We start from the raw sequence: 20,500 nt of genomic DNA, 5'->3' as shown, positions 1-20,500 counted from the left end.
TTTGGGTACTCCTCATTACAGAACCATGGATCGTTTGGAGGTCGATTCAAACCCATTTTTCTATGATTCAACATGGATTCAAAATTAAATTGGTGGAACCATAAAGTAAATAAGGATACATCAACAAAATAAATACAGAATGGAAACTTTTGTCTGGATCATAAATAAACGCAGGTTAAAAAACTGTCAAAATAGGTGCAATTTGGGTACCATCACGTTAAGTATGGGATATGTTACTATACTGGTGCCTTAACTTATGAAATTGCATCCCATTCTGGACATCTTACATACTGTTTTACTAGTATTTAAACAGAAATAAATGGATTAGACAACACCTCTTATATTCTGTCATCTGTAATTATAATGTATTATGTATATTTGATGCTCCTTTAGCGCAGTTACTGTGTCTGAGTTTATCTAATAAAGTTTCTATATGATTCATGAAAAAAGGTAAAACAATGTTGACCTTAACCATCACACTTTGATTTATCCAATTGTAACAGAAGGTATTCTTTTTTAATTCTGATAATTTAAAAAATTTTAATAGGATAATTACAAAATAAGATCATAATTATTCAATGATCAAGTTCAATTCAAAATCAATCAAGATATTACAACATGTTTTGCATGACTAATCTATCTAAGAATTATTCTTCAATTATCTTGCAATAATCAATAAAAAATAATAAGTTAAAAATCCTTATCAACTTATAATTATCTTTTATTTAACTTTTTCATGTGCTAAGTAATCAATAGAAAAATTCACACATCTGAAGTTCATTAAAAACTATGCATATAGAATAACTCTGTGACATGCAGCCCATAACAAAAAAATTTAATTTAACAAATGTAACGGCCAATGGATTTCTGTTTATATTAAAATACTCATGTGTCAGTTCAAAAAATTGGTAACCATGGAAATCTTAAATGACTTATTTGGAACTGCCATGTCTCTGCAAATTATAATTTAATCCAGATTTGAAAATGATGTAAGAAAGTCCAGCCCTTTTAAACTGCAGTAGGCGTGAGCTAATGTTTATGACATATGCCATGCCTCCTGTGAATTATAATTCTTCGGCCAAAACAATGGGCGGTCAATTAAGAAATTCATTTTGAGTGTTATCGTTTTCATAAACGTCTATCCTTGTAGTGTGCCGACTGTGATTAATCAACCATTTCCCCTATCTATTGGACAGTGTAATTAATCTAATTATCACTGGACAAATTATACTGTGCGTTGAATTTCAAATTTTCATTTCAAACTTTGTTTCAACTCACCACTTAGAACATTTAATTTTTCACAACAAACCCAACGTGTTTTCTATTTTGGTCGCCATTTTTGAGAAGGATTCTGGGAATTTAAAAAACTTGTAAGATGGCGATTTAGTGCAGAACGGATACACACGAAGGTAAATGTTTAAAGTTTACACAATGTCATAAAAGTTCAATTAAAGAAAAAAGTTAATTACGTAGGAAAGCAATGTTCGTTTCAGCATCTATTTGTTATTGGGACACTCAAAGTGAAATCTTTCTAAAGATTTTTCGAAGACAAAGTTAAAAAGAATCAATAACTGATGTCCATCGCTTATCGGACACTGGATTTTAAATTAAACTTCAGCAGCTGAACGATCAATTTTCTTGGAATCTTTATTATCTAATGGTTAAAGATAAATTTCTTTAATGATGAAGGTTGTATTGTGGATTTTAAACTTTGACGGTAATGTAGAAACTATTTTTATAAAGATTTTTTTCTTCAGTTTTTGGAAAATAGGTGAAAATGTCAAATTATGATAATTTTTGTGTATTACGTTTGTTGTTTTACCCTTGAGGTCGTTTTTATGTTCTTAGATGAATTATCACTGATGTTATTATGTTCAATTGATTATTTAAAAGTCACAAGCCAGTTTACAAAACTTCTACTGGGATGCTGAACTTCGTAGCAGACGATGTTTTTAGTGAAAAAACTTTATCAGTTTGACCACGGGAATGAGATGGGGTGAGGTCAGCAAAATTTGCAATATTTAGTTGCAATGAGAAATACGCACACACTCGTCCTCTTTCGTTTTCGATAAATAATAATTAATGCTTTATCTACTTATCTGTTAAAAAACTGACACTGTAACAATCGTTATAATTTCTGAAGTTATTAAAGATCAAGCATATCTTAAACGGAAAGATAAAGTTGAACTGTATAATTTCTTTTATGAAACCAGAGATGTTGCTCTATTGTTTAAATTACTTGTATGATCCAGGGCAGTTGTTTGGCTCCAGATGGAATTTTAAATGCAAAATAAAACTTTCATATGAAGTTGTGACAAAGTAAAAAAGTATTTCAAGCTGTCAACTTGTTTAGGTTATTGACAATGTAATTAAATTAACTTCATTGTAAAAATTTTGTTGTAAATGTGGATTTAAGTAATTTAGTGTGATCAACTTTACAAAATTGATTTGATTTTAATTTTAACATTTGACAGTTTTATAATGAAAATTTGTGCTACTTTGAAAGTGATACTGTAGAAAGTTTAATTTGCCAGAGTCAAATTTCTGGTGAAATGGCAAGATCTCAAAATCTGCCCATATGCTGATCAGTTTGACATATTAATGCCTCTTGTCTTTGGCCATTGATTGATCCACTAACAAATGAACCTATCAGAATTTTTCTTTTACATTGGTTTTAAAAATTGTCTTGATATTATAACAATACTTGTGATTTTTCATTGCATTATTTGAGTTATAAGCTGTCGTTTTGATGGCTTTGTGATTTAGCTAGGTAATCTATCAAAATTTTCTTGTTTTCAGTAATGAAATACTGACCAGGGGCTATTAATATGTAAACATAACATCACTGCGGAAAATAAAACCACTCCTTAAACTCCATATATGGATAATTTAATGTTTTGTAGTGTTTCAACTAGATCTTATTTTTATGTTTCTCTATAACAGTTGGAATATGTCACTTGGTTGTCAAATAACAATTTGAAATAGAACTTCAAAGGAATTGTTAATTTAAAGACTTTGTCTTAAAGTGATTTGGGAATTAAAACAGAAAAAAACAAGGTAAAAATCAATAAAATTCTATACATTTTCATCTTGGATTAAAAAATGAAACTTCAATCACATTTTTACTTTATCAGTAAAATACAGCAGTCTTAATTTGTTAAATGATGAAGCCTACATGCTATTTAGTAGCAAGCAATTAATTACTTTGAACAAACAATCTACAACAAAAGTCTTTAAATCAATTTTATATAAAGATATAATTATACTGCCTTTAGAATATTGATGAAAACTGATTTCTCATCATTTATTGTTTGATTAGGAGTAAAATATATTGGTTTGTATGTTTCATCTGGACGTTTGTAACAACGTGAGTTTTTAATGGCTCACCATGTGTTAATAATTTCTCTTATCAAAATAGTATAACAAGTTCTATATATTAGTTTTGTTACTTTTGCAAGTATTTTTGTAGTAAGTTACTTAGGAGAAGATACACATAATTTATGATCACATGTAGCTTTAATTTAACATCATAGTTTGCAGGATCACCCAAACTGACTTAACTGTCATGAATTATACCCTCTACTTACAGAACAACAGAAATATGAATTAATTGTTTAGAACTGCACCTTTATGTGAAGTGAAAGAAGCCATATTGGAATTTTGATGTTTTTGCTAGCTGAAAAGAATTCCTTGGTAAATATAAATTGTTTCACCATCCTTGCATGTAATAGTAGCTGGTGTCCAAGTTTTTGGAGTGTGATGAGTGTTTAAATAAACATTTTAAATCAATTTGGTGGGATTGCTTTTCATTTTTTGTTTCATTTTAACATTTCCTCTGAATGCTGTCAAAGAGATTTAAATTTTTTTTTTTAACATGATAACCTCAGAAAATTAAAAAAAAAAAATTTATTCCTTTATAAACGTTAATAAAAAGTGATATTTATGTAAAAATTGAGTAATTGATTTTTAACATTGAAAAAATCCTGTTTTATATATTCCTTTTAAAGTTTTATGAATTTTGAAATAATATAGTAACAGATGGTTTGAATTAAAAATGAGGTTACCATTGGGGGCATTTCTTTGCTAAAGATTAAAAGATAATAATTTTGTGTTCAGATTAAGTCATTTGCATGTTTGTAAGATCCTGATGTGTTAATTCATTACTTACATCATATCCAGGGGAGAGAACATACAGAATCATTGAGGCCCCAGGAACAAGGGGCAATCTATGGTGCTAATAAGATCATGTACCATATAAATGATTGGAAATTTGAATTACTGCTCAGGAAGGTCCACTGGGGTTTACATGAATATTAAACTTTCCTTTATCTTTGGTTAATATGAAATATTAATGACAGTGAAAAACTTGGATATCTTCAGTAACACTGTAATGTAATATTATTGTAAACAGATGCTAGATAATTAGTATAACCTTTTCAAATATGTAAAACTTTATCCCAAAGCTTGCTTCAGATATTGTCTAATAATACATCTGGGTAATTAGTTTAATTCAAACTTTGGATAACATGCTGATGATAATATGGGCAGTTAGAGGTTAAATATGGCTATAATATTCCATTCCCATGCTTTATGGCTGAGGGTAATTATTATAATGGGTAATATTCCAGTTTAAAATAAATATCACAATCTCATTATTTTGATTATAAGTTTTTAAAACATAAAAGTAGCCAACTTTAAGCAGACATTCAGTATCATCCTTATTCAAGTTAATGGCTGTTTTAAGCAAATGAAATAAATTGAACACTTCCAATAAACATACACATGTGCACAAATTTGCATCAATTTAAAAAGAGTCAATATACTTATAAACATATGTTGAAAACCTTGAATAAAAAAGAAATTAAAAATACATGTACTTTCCATTTCCTTAAAATCATTACGTCTCATTCTATTTTAATTCAAACCAATAACAAAAATACTGAATTACATTGTTAAGAAGATTTCCCAATTTTAAAAGATTTAACTAAGTGTATGATAAGGATAGTTTTCCAAACTGCTGGTATAACCTCATCATTCTTATTATATTCATATGTTTGACATACTGTTTAATTGCTAAACATGCTGGTGTGTTAAATGCCACTTTTACTCAAGTACTAAATTGTCTGATACATATCTGCCTCCTCAGCCTTCATTTTACATTGTATAAGACGCTATAGAAGAGTCTGATCAAAAGATGGGATTAAGATGAATATCAATTCATTTGGAATGCTTTCAAAGTATCTGATTAATCCCTGATTGGATTTCATTTAGGATCTTTCAGTAATATTACTGTCCCGTTTAATTATGGGGTTAATAAGGGTTAAACAAAAAGGGAGGAAATTTTATTATTACTTTAATTTCTCAAATTTTATATCTTGAGGAAGCCCTGAAATTGAATTCTTTAAGCTGTGAAAATTTTCTTTATAAAGCATCAAAATAGCTTCTGCCTCAATCTTTCTGTCATGAATTTGAGTTATTAAAGATAGTTTATAAGAAGATTTAGTTTCCTGCATCATGCCAGCAGCATTAAAATTGTAATGACAGCTGGAAGCTAAATTAATGTTATTAAACATTTTGACAAGGGTCAGTTGTAATTTTTGACAAAAGTCATCATTTGTATCATATTACATAATCTTAAGATGATTGATGGGGACTTTCAGAAAGAAAAAAAATTGTTTGCAAGTACTATTACAAGTGGGAGAAAGCATGGTACTTGGTAGTGAAATAAATGTTTTATCACAATATAAATAAGTGCTTATGGTGGTTATTTATGTGATATAGGTGTGGATACAAGATTTAAAAGATTTTATACATCACCTTAGGTGACTAAACTGTTATCTAGATGATTAAAATTACTGCAAAAGATTATAAATGAATTACCATTTATTCTTGGAATATAACATGAACAAGTTGAGAAGGTATTAATTTAAAGTGCCAGATGCTCCTTAATTTTGCCATTGTAAATTTTTGTTAATATGTATAGTATTTATACAATGTTTATATATACCCCCTTAAGAGCCTCATATCTACAGAATCTTGTTATATGTTTAATTAGATATCAAAGTTTTTATATCAAACAGAAAGATAATTTTAATTTCTTGCAGTATAGTTTGTATAAAACATGCTTCAATGTCGTCTATAAATGGGCAGTGAAATCTGATATGTCAGTGTAAGATTTACTGAGAAAATCTGGTCAAAATCTTTCTCCTGACCATATGGTCAAGTCCAAATTCCACATAAAACTCTAGATAATAGCTTTAGTCATCTATAATTCTATCAATAGTAATTAGCATATTTAAAATCTTCTGTAATGAGTTATTGATTGTGGATTTTTTCAAGATTTGTCAGTCTCTGAAATCTGGATTTCATTTCAGATGAAACTTATTTGATTTTGATATAAACATGATGATGGACATCAGGTTTTAAACATCAAAGTAAAATAAAGTATTTGGTTTAAGTGTATTTGGCACCACTTAAATATCCTAACCACCATCATCTTAAAGATGATAAAAATATGCTCTCTGGCCTTGGTCTTTTATACCAATTTATGTTTCAGGAATTAGAATTCCAGCTGTTGTTTGAAAAATTAAAAATCTTTTTACAAAGATAATTGGAAAAACATATATACCAATTTAATAGAATTGTAGAAAATTAAGAGGAAGTTTCTTAACATGATGTTCTTTCTAAACAGAGGGTCAAGAGAGGGTTATAATTATGACCAGCTTTCTTTCTTTCTTTTTGTTTACAAACAGAACGTTAAATAATCAATAAACAAGAGTTTAAAAGTGTACAATAACTTTAAAAAATATTTTGTTTTTACTACTGTTAACACCTAAATGCTTTGAACATATCTCAATGGCAGATTTAACTCAAATAAACTAATTCTTAAATTTGTTACCTTAAAGACAAAATTTGTTAAACTTAAATGCTTTTTAAATATTATATAACTATCTCAGCTTAAAAAGGATTACCTAATGGAACTGCAATCAGATCTGCTCAAAATGTTTGAAATCTAACATCATAAGGGATTATCTGCTTAAAAAAAAATTTAATATTAACAAAACATTTCAAACTGAAGGATTGCTTTTAGAAGGAAGAAAGAAAGGTAAATATTTTTTTTATTTTTGAATTAGGGGGGTCCAAACATGTAATGATTATACCTATATGACCAAAGTTAATATTTGATAGTTTCGTAGGTTGTGATACAAAAAAGATTAAGGAGATAGATGACATAGAAAAATTCATAAAGAATGTTTCTTTTTCCTTCGGGATGTCAGGAACTGAAATTTAATTTGATTTTCAAATGACCTCTCTCTTAATTGTTTTCTAATTAAAATCGTCATTTTTCATGTGGAATATTCAAATCTGAATGAAGTGAGTCAGACAGAAATGTGACATTTGTTTGATCAAGATCTTGCCAAATAAATTGTAAAATTTCAAATTGGATAATGATGATTATTGATGTTTTTATGATCTTTTTACTTGGCTACTGAAAAATGTTCCATGGGACCAATCATTAGAAACATGTGAATTTAATGGAGCATTAATTTACATTTTAAAGCTTTGATGACTTTAAGTTTAATCAATTTTGAAACTGAAAATTAATTTCACTTGGGCTGCATTAATTCTGAATTAACATGGGTAAAAGTTTGCCTGACACTTGGTACCATGGGGATAAAATTAGATGAAAAAATGTCCTCATCAGTAGTAATCAAATGATGAGAATGAAGATCATTTATACGATAATGCCTGCAGTGAGAGTCTTTTGTATTATTCTATATAATAATGAAGTTGTTGTACATGCTTCTGTTGAATAAATTGCTGTAATGCATTGTAATACATACAGTAAGACAAAAAAATTGCATCATAGCGTAAAAAATACATGATAAGAAATTTTTCTTGAAGGTTCATTTATACCTTCCCACATGTGTACCTACCTCCCCCTCAGGTTATTCATGTTGTATATTTTTACCAGTCTAGAGTAAAATTAGGGGAAGATTTTTCTCTTTTATTGTTACATGCATCCAGTAACTTTAATGCAGAGAAATGTGACTTCTAGCAGAACCTGACATTCAAATAAGTGATAATATGTTTGGATTTAATGTTAACAAATCTAGTATTTAATTTGTTCTCAACTATTTAAAACTAAATGGATTTCATCTTCCACATCAACAGACAATTACGTAAAGATGTTCAGATAATTATCAGCACTACTGTTGATAATCAGTTATTAAGAATGAGTTTTTAATAAAGTATTACATGTATGCAAAGTAGATTACATAAGGATGGTAGTTGGTGTTAAAACACCCATGGCAGGGGTCAGTTCTGGTTTTGAAATTTTTCTTTATTTCCTCTAAGATTAAATATCAACTTCCTTATCTTTGTCTAATCAGTAAACATGCTGGCCAGTGAATGTTAATACTTTAATATGAACCATACTAAAAATTTTGTTTCTGAATTTATCAACCTGGGGGCATTTATCAATCAACACCATGTATCCAGTTCAGGAAGTTATTTCAGGATTGACTTAAAATAATTTAAACATTTATCCTGAGATTAAATATACACTGCTATGAAAATATTGGGAAAATATGTTGCAAATCTGATCTCTATTGAATAGGTATGTAATTTTTTAGCATTTGATAGAAGATGGTAGAATATTTTTTTTATATAATTAACTTCTTCATAATGACCATTCTATTGATTTTCAACACTTACTTTTTTTTATATCACATAAAAGTGAAATGAAAAAAGTTATATTTTTCAGAAATTTCTTGAATAATAAAATTATTTTCCTGTTTTTATTGACTTTTAATACTTTAAACATCTGCTGCATAAAATTTAATCAAGTTTTATGAACTTTAAGGTCTTCTGATCAATAAAAATCTATTCAGAAAATGTCATACAAGTCATAAAATGAGATTTAAAATGGAATAGGTGTTATTTTGCATATTTTTCATGACTCATTGGGTATTAAAAAAGCTGGAGTGGCTGCATTTTCTCCCATTAAATAAATCTGTAAAAAGCATTGTTAAAATTATAATTTATCAATACAGGGGTTTTGTGTTTGTTTTAAGACCAATGATATTGTTGATCATTGTGGTAGAAATTCTTGAAACACCACACAGCCAAATTGCTAATAACAGCTATTCCAGTTATCTCCCCTTAAAACTCCACAGTAATTTGTGTTTTTTTCTTGGCTCTAATTTGAGTGATATTCCATTTTACCTCAAGATACTAATTTAAATATGGATATATTTTAAAACTATATCTGGAATGTTTTTTCAAACTCTTCTGTTTTAAATAATATACATTAATTTATCTTTATTATGTATTGTCACTTGTCATGACTTTTATTTTTCAAATTGTTGACATGTGTCAGAAGATGTGGACATATAACCACCTTAAAATAAATGACCAACATTTTACAATTTGACATCAAATTTTGAAATTTGATATTATACATATATTAGATATCATTATGATGCAAGGATCATTGGACATATCATGATAAATGATTTGAACTAAAGACATAAAGTAGGTACTTATCAAGGACTGTGCACATGGGCTGTGAGAATGCATCTCTATGAAAACCATTAAGAACTATTATTAAAGTCAGATTTAATTTAAAACATTAACTGTTAGTTAAAGATGATTTTTTTGTTAGTAGACCTGTAAACTAGAGTAAAAATAATGTCCTTATAGTATAGAATGTCTTCCAGGAGGGTTATGTCAAAAATCCATCTTGACATATCAGTCTAATACATATATATACAGAGCAAGGATCATATTTCATAACATGACAATTTGTTCCTTTCTTCATATGGTTTTAAACATTTGACAGTGGTCATCAACTTCATACAATAAAGAAATTGAATATCTAAAGACAAAAGTTCATCCTTTACTCCGAATAAGTACTCAAATACAACACAGTTATTCCAGTTTTACTTATTGTGAAAACCATTTTTTTGTTTGAAATAGTGTAATTTCTACTGCGGTTGCACAGGATCTTTTTGAAATGCAATTGCCATTTTTTTAAAGCCTGAGAATTCAGGATTAACAAAATACTGAAGAAGGGTATACTTTTCTGACTGAGGTTCATTTTTACTTATCTTTATTTGCAATTTATTTTATGATAATAATTTTTTTTCACCAGTTTGCTAATTACTGGGAGAAAAACAGGTATTATTGCAAGCAGTAAAAGTCAATGGTCATTGTCGGTCATTTATTGACAATTTTTAAAGCACACCTGTCCATTTTAACAATGAAAAATCATATTTCTACCTGAAAAAAAGATATCACCTGTTGTAATCTGATAATTTTCCTTTGTTGTATTCCAGTAATTTGGCCTGTAAATAAACACTAGGTTGTTTATAACATTTCATTTTATTTATAAATTAATTGTATACTCTGGGTGTATTAGAAGCATCTAATTTTACAGATCAAATTTTTTTTCAAAAGAACCTGTTATCACATTGGAGTTGTTACATGTAATTACAAATGAAATTGACAATGGGCAGTGGGCAAACTGAACATGTTGTGTTAATTAACTCTGGACTAATAACTATGTGAATTATTGATGGTGTTGTGGGGTAAAGTCTTTTGAATTTGACTGTCAATTTCAATTAGAAGTTTGAGCTGACCATATGTAAGAAACATTAGGTAAATAATTTCTGTCATAACAGAAGTGAAGCAGTTCATTAAAGAAGTGAGTTTTTTCATATTTACTTTTTTTTTTAATTTGATTAGTTTATCAGGATATTAAGTGTATTGCACAATTAAATAATGGTTGGTGCATGCTTGTTATATTTATTTTCAGTGCAAGCTGAATGCATAGATATACATCTCAATAAGTGTAGATATGAAAAGTTATTGTTGTTTTGTTGATGAGAGAAAATATCAATTATTAAAGCATATCATACTAATAAAAAACTAGGGAGGTTTCCATAGCAACAAAATTCTGGAAAAAAATTAAAATGAGATAATAGGCTAGCTATTTATTTTCTTGTCAATTAAAATGTCATTATATTGAGGAAGGAATGTTTATTTGTTTCATTTCATCTTATTTTTTAAAAGCTTTTTTTATATTGAATTATTTAATAATAAAGGACAAGTTTCATTTGAAATTTTGAATTGACGGCAAACATTAACTTCAACTGTGTGAAGTCAAGATCAACTTATAAGGGAATCTAAAAGTAAAATCACAAGCTGCAGAGTTAAAAAAAAGATTTACATAAAAAAATTACTCATCTAGGGGATAGTCTATATTGTAATATTTCCACTAAATAGTAAGTATTTTGATCTGGTCATGGTTTATTAGGTTCAATGTAATGTGTACAAAAGATAGGGCTGCAGCTCCTTTATTTAGAAAGTATTTTGATCTGGTCATGGTTTATTAGGTTCAATGTAATGTGTACAAAAGATAGCACTGCAGCTCCCTTATTTAGAAGTTGAAATTAACATTGTTGTTGCTTTAAATTTTTTGTATACATGTATAATATCTTTATAACCTTTTGGCTGTAAGATTTCAAGACAAACAAAAGTCTAGAAAAGTGCTTTAAATGATTCATAATTTTAGTTAATTTTCTTTTATTTGCAATTTTGTGCTTTAAAATGTCCTTTAATAATACTTCCGTTCTGCCTGATAAATTTCATGTTCAGGTTTAAAAGAACATGTAGAAAATATTTTTATCATTCTTGTTTGTCAGAAGCTTTCTTGGAATAGGTTAATATTTTAACAATATATGCTAACTAATTATATTTTGATTACCATCACAAATTACTTGGATCAATGAGAGTCTTAAAAGATCTGTTTTTTTCATCCCTTTCCATTTTACCAACCAATTTTAAAGTTTATTGCATAGAAGCTAGGTCATTAACAGTTCTTTTATAACTGCAATCTGTTACTATATAATACCATTAGAACATATGTCATTTACCTTCAAATTTAAAATGAAACATTTCTACTTTAAAACTGTATATTTTTTATAGCATCAGCTTGCCTTCTTAATACAAACAATCATTATTATACACTGAAGTTGTTTGTGTGGCAAGATGACAAATTTTCAAGGTTTCTAAATAAATGACAGGTATGCATTATATGGTATTTCATTGAAGGTGCGTAGTTAATATTTGGCACTGTCTCATGTTTAAATAAGTAACTGAAAAAAATGTTGATGCAACTATCTTGTTTTTTTTCTCTAGCAGAAAGGCATTCTTGACAAGTTTTTGTCATATAATTATAATTAAGGGATCTATTTTACTTTTCCATGTGACTGAAATATTTTTTTAACTGTGATGTACTTTCATGATCACATGAAGCCATAAATGTTTATGTGTGATAACTCTTGTCAAAGTATAATGAATATGATCTGTCCATTTGGAAGTAAAATAGGGATTGCAAAAGAAAAATGGTTCAACCAATTTCAAAGTAAAAGGCCTAAATTCCTGTTTTGATATTTTGTTTTTTTCTGTTTAGATTCTGTATGAAATGTTCTTCCTGCCCTTTTTCAGTTAGGGTTAATATATCTCTTATCATCCTCAAAGTTTAATGAATGCTTCTTTGTCAGAAATTGTCCCATACCTTATTATGTTATCTACACTTGCTTTTATTAAACAGTTGTTTAGCTTTCCTTTTAAGTCATGCTGGAAGGTTAAACTTTCCTTTTATGGACATGCTGGAAAAAAATTGTCATGCTGCACTGGGCCTAGCTTCTTATTTCATACTGAAATACATATTGAAATCTTCTATTGGAAAAAAGGTTTTCTGATTTTGTAGTAAAAATCACACTGACAGAACTAATTAACCTTTCTTTAAAAAAATGAGCTGAAACTTTTTTTTACCAGTTGTTCAGATTTGCTCAGAACAAATTGTTACCGGTATGTGAAATATTTTTTCCTAATGGTGAAGAGAAATGTATAATGCACTTAAAACAGGATTGAAATTTGTATATTTATGTAGAAAATTGAGGATAAGATACTCAGTAAAAAAATATTCTGATTCATACACAAGATTTGCGTTAAACAGACTGACCTATAATGACTTTTAAGACATAAATATTTGTAAAAATGTTTGATTCAAAATTTATCTTTTTTTTTTTTTTTTGTCATTTCAGAATTTCCAGTAATGGTGGATTGTACATTGTAGTGATCAATTAGTCCAGATATTTATTGTGATTGAGAACTATCTTAACTTAACCGTACAATTAGAGAATTTTAATGGTTGTTCTGGATCCCTCCAGCGATCAGATGCTAGCCATGGATATTTTAGCATTTGATAAGATGAAGGGAAATCGTCGAAAACAAAGTAAACCAATACGGGTATCCTGTAGTGCCGACAGTGAATCTGTAGAACCTGGCAGCAAGTACTTAGGTACATCCGAATCCCAATTCCCAAATAATGGAAACAATGATATGAATGATGCAGAAAACAGGCCGTCAGAAGAAAGTGATTCTTCAGATGTTAGAATAGACAGAAATATAATGGAGAAAGACTCAGATATTAATAGGAAATTGAAGGAAAATGAAATGATTGAAAATAACAATAAGTTGTTATCATCTTTCCATAGTATTCCAGGTTCAGAAGCCTATCCAACTAAATATCACCGTCTTGGAAGTGAATTATTCCAGCCAGCATTTCCAACAAATGGAGAACCTGAATCTGAGAGAGTGGATCCTACTCGCATCAATGGTGAAGACAGGTTTAAAGATTTGCTTGAAAAAATACCTAATTCAGACGAAGAAGGCAAAAAGGTTGATGGCGGAAATCGTATCTTCCATCAAGATGCTTATTGCGAAATTTGTGACAGGGAATTCTGCAACAAATACTTTCTGAAGACACATAGAGCTAACAAGCATGGTATATTTGATAATTCCACATCACCAATTTCATCCATGGGCCCCAGTATGCCACTACCTCAAGATATAATCACAACTGCCTCACCTATACAACCGCCTACACTAACTACATCTTCGTCATTCAAAGTAATGGATTTTATTCAGAACCTTCCTGCAACAGAACCAAAAAGCAAGAAACCTGACACTCCTAAACCGCCAGCAAACATAGAAGCAAAGTCACCACTGATGCCAAATCCTCCTTCCACTCCTACAACACCAGGTGGATCAAGCATCAACAATAGTGCTAATAATAATAATGGCAGTAAACCTGTTCCAAAGGACATGGAAGATTTTTGCGAGCTATGCCAGAAACACTTCTGCAACAAATACTACCTCAAAAAACATAAGCAGGATGTGCATGGTATTGCTCCACCAGATGGTATGTCTTCAGCAAACAAAAGGGGAAGACCAAAAGACCTTCAGGCACAACTAGATGCTATTACATCATCAACAATGTCTCTGGGGAATCCAACTATATCTTCATCCATGTCATCTTTTATGCCACCACATTCATTACCAAGTATGCCAGGCTTACCTAATATGCCACCAGGAGTTATGGTTTTGAATCCATTCATGGCACCAATGCTGCTACATGCTGGTGGTTTGATGCCTTCACAGGGACAGATGCCAACACCACCAATTATGTCTCAGCCACCACCAACATCACCAACACCACCACCAATGCCATCACATTCATCAGCAAACACACCACCTCCATCTTCAATATCATCTACTGGTCAGATACCATCATCAAATGGGGCTCTCAATCAGGAAGCATATTGCGATCTATGCCAGAAAGAATTCTGTAACAAATACTTCTTAAAAATTCATAAAGCAAACAAGCATGGTATCTTTTTTGATGATTTTCCATTTGGTCCACAGATACCACCGTACAAGATGCCTATCTTTTCTGACAACAAGCCTACCTCTGAACAGTCTGAATCACCCAATGATGCAAACAACATCAAGCAAGAGAATAGTCCAAAGGCAGGTACGTCTTTAGTTACATCAAGCCCAGAGAATCCTGGTACATACTGCAATTTGTGCAATCAGGAGTTTGCAAGCAAATACACATATCGTATACACAGAATTCAGATCCATGGAATGTTGAATGAAGCCTATGAAGGAGCTTTAATGGAAGACATCATGAAAAGCACAATGAAAGATAGAATAGAATCTCAGATGAAAATTTCTCCTAATTCCCTTGCAAAAATGGAGATGGATGAGTACTTCAACAATAGAATGATGGAAAACGGAATGTCAACCATGTTTAGTAATATGGTAGCTGCCAAACTTGCCGATCGTGTAACTTGTGATATTTGCAACAAGGTTCTTTGTAATAAATACTTCCTGAAAGTTCATAAACAGAAAGTGCATGGAGTAGAGCCTTCACCAGAACAAGATCTCAAGCTAGACATCAGTAAATCTTTTCAACTAAATGGAAGTGAACCTTCTACTCCAATAAAATCAGCAATGAAATTTGAATCATCTGATCCAAGTCCAAAGCTGCCTACTTCAATGGGAGCATCATTCCCTATGGGTTACCCAAGAGCAAGTGATGCATTACTTGATACGTCTCCAAACTCTGTTGAGAAACCATCAAAAGACGAGTTAGTTAAAATGGGTATTGATCCAGAAGCATATTGCGAAATTTGTAAGAAAGAATTTTGTAGCAAATACTTCTTACGTACACATAAATTGAATATTCATGGTATTCGTAGTGATAAACCTGAAACCCCTGATTCTGATAAACTTGCATTCTTGAACATGTCTTTAAGCCAAGCTAGTATGTCTATGAACCAGGCAAATCTATCAGCCTCAATGAGTCAGAGCAACAAACCACTAAATCTTAGCATGAATACTAATGGCAAAAGCAAAAATGTCTATGAGAAACATTCATGGCGATGGAAAGAACCTGTCAACTCATCAAGGGTCATCTGTGAACTATGTAATAAGGAGGTTTGCAACAAATACTTCTTGCGTACTCACAAGTTAAACAAACATGGAATCTTGCCAAGCGAAACATCACTTTCACCTAGTAGTTCACCATATCCTTCCGAATTTGACACACAAAGTAACTCATCACTTCCAACTGATCTCAGTATGAGAGAACGTAACCAAAGTCCACTTGCTGTTCATCTAGGTAGTAATGTATCTCGTCCAAGTAGTATTTATGGATATGAACAAAAAAGAGACTCTGAAAACATGATCAATGACAATGAAAACTCTGAGTATTACAACTCCTACAGTGAAGTTTGTCAACTATGTGAGAAAAGATTCAAGAATTTGAAACGACTAAAGCTACATATAATGAAAGATCATGGGATGCTATCATCTGTTAGAAAGGGATTGTTTTCTGAAACTCAAATGGACACTAGAATTTGTCGAATGTGTGATGCTTCCTTCCCAAGTGAACTTGCCATGCATTTACATATGATTCAAGAACATAATGCCCAGGTTAGTCTGAATACCACTGAAAATGAAAGAGAAAACATGCCACCAGCCTCTAGACCAAGAAAGCATAAGTCTAGACTTGGATTTCACAAATTTTCTTTGATCACAAAGCAGAAGTATTACAGTTGTTCTCAATGTGATTTCAGAAGCAAATGGTTGAACAACCTTTGTGATCATGAACTTAAAGTGCATAATATATCACCGAAAAATGGACAAGCTTTTGGAAACATTCATGGAAATAGTCCAACAAAAATTGGAAAATACAGGTGTTCTAAATGTAGCCGCAAATTTCCATCAATTATTCTATGTAACCATCATATACGTGAAGAGCATATACGTAAAAAAGATTTTGCTGTAGTCAAATCAAATACTCGCTTCTCTTGTGAACATTGCAAGTTTTCCACAAGGTTCATCAAACAGTTGAAACGTCACGTTGAGAGAGTCCACAGTGGCACAGAAGAATGTCTCAATGGCTTGGATATGGAAGATAATTATTCAGGGAAAACGTCAGAGCCACTAAATCTCCATGTGCAAGCTGTTAATGGGTCAGATTGTGAGATGCAGGCTTTTAAGATTAAAGACTGTTCTTCAATTTATAGTGACTTTGTTACAACTGTTGTGAAGATGCCAGTCCGACACCATGTGAGTGCACCAATAACTGTAACCTTCCACTTGACCCCAATGGAACAATAGTTGTCCATTTTACTAGCTATTTTTTCCAGTGTTCATGTGATGTGTTCATATTTTGAGGTTGTTTTTTTTATTTTTTTCTGTTTTGTTGTGAATTTTGCATTTATTACTGCATGGAATTTTTCTAATAATTTTCAAAAATTTATTATTTTTGACAATTTTTTTATATTGTGCAATAAGTTAACTATACAACAATTGATACAGATGAGGCATATTTTAGTCAACACATTAGTCTGTATTTCCATTGTAATTGTGCAAAATAGATCAAATTAGGCCTTTATTGGAGCTATTTCAAATGGTTGTAATTAGTCAAAACATATGCAGAAGTTGATAATTACAAAATATCTTGTTAAATATGATACAATAGGAGTCCTATACACATTTATTTGATAGATAAAATCAAAAAGAATAAAAAACAAAGTACTTCCAGTTCAGTTTGCCTGTTAAAAGAGAAAAGTAGGTATTAGATCATTCAGTATTAAATTTTTAACTTATTCGCTTTTTCTTTAAATTGTATCATATGCTTGGTGAAATGCAGAATTTTTAACTCTGCTTGAAATTGCTAGTGTCAATATGACAAAGAGTGCTATTTAATATTTGATATTTATGAATGAGAAGTTTTTCTTCTAAATGAGAAACGCAAAAATAAGGGGATGAAGAGTGTTCATTCCCCTCTGTCATTTCAATTTAAAAATTTGCATCCAATGTTTTAAAAATGAACAGGTTTTTAATATATGATATATTGTATTTATTACTTCACATATTGAAATGTAGTATGTATCAGGGGTACATAGTACACTAAGAGGTTAACATGATTTTTTCACAAACATATGCTCCAGGGCTATATACATTTTAGTCAGATTAAAAGAACTTTTATTTTGAAATGACAGAGAAATGTACAAAGAATATTAATTTATTTGAAGTGTGCCATCAATTAGATGCATCCGATTTGACCATGTAGATAGTCTATATACCCATGTGGTAGATAGTTGTATAGGGTGTGCCACAGCTAGATGGCAGTTATTTGTTTTGTTAATATATATATTGTTGAATTTTGTGTGTGTATTTAGTGTTTAAAGAACAAAAAATTCCATGGGCGAACCATAGCCAAAATGTTTGTATGATGTTTTATTAGCTATTTTTTGAGGATTGAACTTTGTTTTTCATGTTTTATAAACTGATGCCCATAATTACATATGCCTGTACTTAGCCCAAGAACATTTCATATTCAAGCTCTTCAAAATTAATCATTCTTTCAGGGATTTTTGTCCTTCAAATTATCATTGTCTTTTATAGCCTAGAGTGAGATTGATGCTTACTTATTGCTGTGTATTCATGAAACTTCATATAGTTCTTTTTTAAGTTGACAGTTCAAGATTTTTGATGGTTTTCCAGTGTGATTTTTTCTACATGATATAACTAATATATATATTTGGCAATATTGTGATTTATTATAGAAAAAAGTGTGTTGGGTGTGTGTGTGAGTTTTCAAACAGGATTGTTATATTTTTTGGTATTATATATTATATATATATACTTGGTTGGTTTTTTATTTATTTTTTCCTGTAAGTCACACATTATTTTGCAATCTGCGCAATTCTAGTCGAATTTTGTTGTTTAATCAGTTCACTATGGTTTAATTAGAGAAAAATGTTGCACTAATATGGGTCTTCTAAACCTTTACTTTTAATGTCTCATATTAATTTTTTTTTAAATTAAATGTAAAATGAAAGGTACATATGTGTTTCTGTTTACGTGCCTGTAGCATTCAAATTTTTGTTTACTGTTCATGTAAATTGTGCAATCAGGTAAATAATTATATCATATCTATTTTCAAGGATTTTAAATGTTATAAAAATCCTTGCTAGTTTATAACATATATCACTGGATATTTAAATTGCTAAATTTATACCAAATTTAGAATTTTTCAGCATTAAAGATTTATAAAATAACTCACTGGATATTTAGATGACTAAATTTGAAATTTTTCAGCATCAGAATTAGACCCATGTTAGTGTTCTTTGTAGGATCAGAAAGTACCATGAAAAGATTTAACATTTTATGTGTCAAGGTGTTGTAACTGTTCAGCAAGTCACATGCCTATACATATGAATAGTCCAATTTTGTCATGGAACTATTTGATAGGTTTTGATGTTTTGGTTATCTTTTGCATCGCTTTTATTTTAAAGCATACATTGTAGTACATGTACTGAATTAAATTCAATTCAAATAGTGATTTTAAACTATTAAATGTTTGTTATTTCATTTCTAGTCAAGAAACAGATGGTGTTCAGTTTTATTGAGGCATATATGTGGGATGTGTTCCTTATACAGTATAATTAAAAAAATAAAATAATTCAAAAATCTTATAAAACAAAACACAAACTTATTTACTTAGGTCATTTTGTTTTGTAGTAATTCTATGTCAGTTGACATATACGATTCTCTAATCATTTTAAATGAATATAAGTAGAAGATAAATGATACAAAAACTATAAGTAAATAATTAGACACTAAAAGAATAACTTTAAATAGATACAGTAATTGAATCACCTTTTTAAATAAATTTTAAGTTTCAAAATTTTAAAATTTTAAAACAAAATTTGTTGGGGGAAGGGGATTCTACCTATTCTTGCAGTTTTAAGTTTTGTAAAATTGAAAGGAGTTTAAACATCTACTATGTTGTCTTGTGAATTTTGTGTTACATTAGCATATGTTTGTTTGAAATTTTTCAAACTATGGTTCATGTAAAGGAGCACATCCTGTCAAGTTTTGAGAGAATTGTGTGTTCAGATATTATAAAATTTAATGTTAAAAGTTGGTTGGTTTTCTTTTTGCATATATAGCAAAAGTAACAATGAAATGATTTACAAAAAACGCTTACTTTTTTATTATAGTTACCTGCAAAAAAATTTAAGAGATTGCAAATTGTATTTGATTTGAAATTTTGGAATTTGTTGTGCAGATAAAAAAAAAAAAAGAAAATCAAACAATCCAAAACCTTTTCCTAACATTATGCAATGTTTTCTGCCTACCTCAAGTGAATATTTGTGCAATAAAATTGTTTAATTTGATGTTTATATTTTTCATTTCTTTGACCATTTGTTTAGTTTATGGTTTAATGAAGTTAAGGTATATATAGAGCCTGGTATTTTGTTAAATCAGAGCAAGTATACAACATCCTTGATCAGGGTGACTCATGATGTTCTCATTGGAAAAGTGCAATATTGGTAATTTTGAAAGGTCTCTTGCTTTTTGAAGCAAGAAATTGTACTTAGTTCATCAGTAAAAAATTAAATGCTAATTAGATCATTACAAGTATAGAGATTATGAAGCATTGATATTAGTAATATGGAGGTAATAATTGTTTTAGAAATAAGGGTTAAAAATGGTAATGATTTAGTTCACAGTTTATTTCATTTGAAACCTAGACAATGACCATGAGTCAATAAGATCTATG

At 29.9% G+C, this 20,500-nt stretch overlaps 2 protein-coding genes across 8 annotated transcripts in view; one reads left to right on the top strand and one right to left on the bottom strand.

The window, feature by feature from the left end:
* The window catches only part of LOC127710341 (myb-like protein X), a 126,301-nt gene extending 124,947 nt beyond the window's left edge, over positions 1–1,354 (bottom strand). For 5 of the 6 annotated variants that reach the window (XM_052216152.1, XM_052216165.1, XM_052216156.1 and 2 more), the window contains exon 1: positions 1,279–1,354. The gene's annotated coding sequence lies outside the window, so the exon portion shown is untranslated. The remainder of the gene's footprint in view (positions 1–1,278) is intronic. The other variant, XM_052216176.1, reaches the window with a different exon arrangement.
* On the top strand, positions 1,349–20,114 carry LOC127710260 (zinc finger protein 423-like). Of its 2 annotated transcripts, none has more exons than XM_052216039.1 (3): positions 1,349–1,409; positions 3,590–3,693; positions 13,116–20,114. In XM_052216039.1, the coding sequence occupies exon 3, from the start codon at positions 13,219–13,221 to the stop codon at positions 17,041–17,043; it is 3,825 nt and encodes a 1,274-aa protein (XP_052071999.1). In that variant the 5' UTR covers positions 1,349–1,409; positions 3,590–3,693; positions 13,116–13,218; the 3' UTR covers positions 17,044–20,114. The 2 variants fall into 2 exon arrangements, with proteins under 2 accessions (XP_052071999.1, XP_052072006.1); XM_052216046.1 differs by lacking the exon at positions 1,349–1,409 and adding an exon at positions 2,964–3,057.
* The last annotated feature ends 386 nt before the right edge of the window (positions 20,115–20,500 follow it).

Source organism: Mytilus californianus, unplaced genomic scaffold, assembly GCF_021869535.1.
Source record: "Mytilus californianus isolate M0D057914Y unplaced genomic scaffold, xbMytCali1.0.p SCAF_1, whole genome shotgun sequence".
NCBI lineage: Eukaryota > Metazoa > Mollusca > Bivalvia > Mytilida > Mytilidae > Mytilus > Mytilus californianus.
Note: the sequence above shows the minus strand (reverse complement) of the source record. Positions and strands in the feature narration are given on the sequence as shown.

Excerpts from the sequence above, each read along its gene's own strand:
- LOC127710260 (XM_052216039.1), top strand. The coding sequence starts at position 13,219 with ATGGTTGTTCTGGATCCCTCCAGCGATCAGATGCTAGCCATGGATATT.